Source organism: Xyrauchen texanus, chromosome 21 (assembly GCF_025860055.1).
Source record: "Xyrauchen texanus isolate HMW12.3.18 chromosome 21, RBS_HiC_50CHRs, whole genome shotgun sequence".
NCBI classification, from domain to species: domain Eukaryota; kingdom Metazoa; phylum Chordata; class Actinopteri; order Cypriniformes; family Catostomidae; genus Xyrauchen; species Xyrauchen texanus.
The window spans coordinates 350,428-352,927 of NC_068296.1; the positions used below are offsets into that span (position 1 = coordinate 350,428).

General features: G+C 45.3%; 1 protein-coding gene and 1 long non-coding RNA gene across 2 annotated transcripts in view; one reads left to right on the forward strand and one right to left on the reverse strand.

Annotated features, from left to right (window-relative positions):
- Positions 1-528, reverse strand: part of LOC127661946 (protein O-mannosyl-transferase TMTC2-like) — a 118,042-nt gene extending 117,514 nt beyond the window's left edge. The window contains exon 1 of the mRNA XM_052152926.1: positions 191-528. Coding sequence (XP_052008886.1) covers positions 191-273 — 83 coding nt within the window. The 5' untranslated portion in view covers positions 274-528. The remainder of the gene's footprint in view (positions 1-190) is intronic.
- LOC127661963 (uncharacterized) overlaps positions 1-2,500 on the forward strand; it is a 23,350-nt gene that overhangs the window by 7,731 nt on the left and 13,119 nt on the right. The window lies entirely within an intron of this gene.

Here is a 2,500-nt window from a genome sequence, read left to right on the forward strand (position 1 = left end):
ACACACATGACAGTAAACATGTCAAACACACACATGACAGTAAACATGTCAAACTTTAAGCAGCAGTGCTCGCGCGCCACTCTTTGTGTCACATGTCAATCACAACAAACGAGAACAAAAGCGCCGCTGCTGCGCTGCTGGTTGCTATGAGACCACTGATGAAGCATGTGCACATGTATGTGATTTATACCTGTCATCATAGCAGAAGTCCGCGTCCAGTGTGTTGACGTACAGGATGAAAGCGGCCGCGCTGCACACAAACACTGCGATCATCTCTCACACACAACAGACGAGGAGAACCGAAGAAGATATTAAAGCCCTTCTGTGATTTCTGTCCTGTCGAAACACAATATCCGAGTCTCCATCCTCGAGCAGAGTTATCCAAACATCTTAACCCATGTTATTCAAGTCGAGAATCGCACGGATCCGCTCGGTTAGATTTCGCGGTGAACTCACAGTATTTACGAAACAACCGAGTGTGCTTGAACGTCCTCAGAGCGACAGTGTTGAGATGATGCATACTGGAACGTCGAGATTGAGCCGCGTGTGGTTAGCTGCTCCAGTGCGCATGCGCTAAACCCCTCCTCCTGATACACACACATAAACTCTCTCTCTCTCTCTCTCTCTCTCTCTCTACACACACACACACACATACACGCACACACACTCTCTCTCTCACACACACAAAGACATTCACGTTCACACAGAGACACACACACAGAGACATATACACACACACACATAGAGACATACACACACAGAGAGAGACATACACACACAAACACACACACAAACAGAGACACACAATCACACACACACAGAAACATACACACACAGAGAGACATACACACAGAGACATACACAAGCACACACACAGACACAGACACACACATACACACACACTCAGACACACACACTCTCTTTCTCTCACACAAACACACACATACAACACATAGACACACAGAGAGACATACATACACACACACTGAGACTCACATTCAACACACACACACATACATAGACATATACACACAGAGAGACATATACACACACACACACACTCACACACAAACAGAGACACACACACAGAGACATACACACACAGAGAGACATACACAAGCACACAGACACACACACATACACACACACACAGACACACACAGAGACACACACTCTCCCTCTTTCTCTTACACAAACACACACAGAGAGACATACATACACACACACTGAGACTCACATTCAACACACACACACAAACTCACACACACACATACATAGACATATACACACAGAGAGACATATACACACACACACTCACACACACAGAGACATACACACACACACACACAGAGACACACACAGACACACACACAGGCGCGCACACACACACACACATACAGACACACACACAGACACACACACACACAGAGACACAGACACACACACACAGACACACACACAGAGACACAGACACACACAGACACACACACACACAGACACACACACAGGCACTCACACACACAGAGACACACACACACAGACACACACACACACACACACACACACAGACACACACACACAGACACACACACACACAGACACACACAGAGACACAGACACACACACACACACACAGAGACACAGACACACACACACACACACAGAGACACAGACACACACTCACACACACAGAGACACACACACACACACACAGACACACACACACACACACACACAGAGACACAGACACACACACACACTCACACACACAGAGACACACACACACATACAGACACACACACACACACACACACACACACACACACACAGAGACACAGACACACACACACACACACTCACACACACAGAGACACACACACACACACAGACACAGACACACACACACACACAGAGACACAGACACACACACACACACACACACATACAGACACACACACAGACACAGACACACACAGACTCACACACACAGAGACACAGACACACACAGGCACACACAGAGACACACACACACAGAGACACACACAGACACACACACACAGAGACACAGACACACACAGAGACACACACACACACACACACAGACACACACACAGGCACACACAGACACACACCTGCGCTGTGTGACTTATATATGTTATATACAGTGTTGGGTAAGTTACTCAAAAATAGTAATCCATTAAAAACTAGAATGTACATTTCCTGAAGAAAATGTGAGTGGTGCTTGCAGTGGCAAACTCGTCAAATGGCATGTTATAATTTGTAAAGAACTAAAATAATGGTCATAAATAAATCAACCCAGAAGTCTCTACGTTTTTCTGATGCAGAGATATGTGATTTTTACTTCTCTTATATTGTAATCAGATCACTTTACGGATCACATCACTAACTTCTTTACTAATCAAGGGGTCATGACATACTCTTATTTCTCATGTTCCCTAAGGTCCACTTATAATGTTAGTAAAGGGTTTTTAACAGTCAT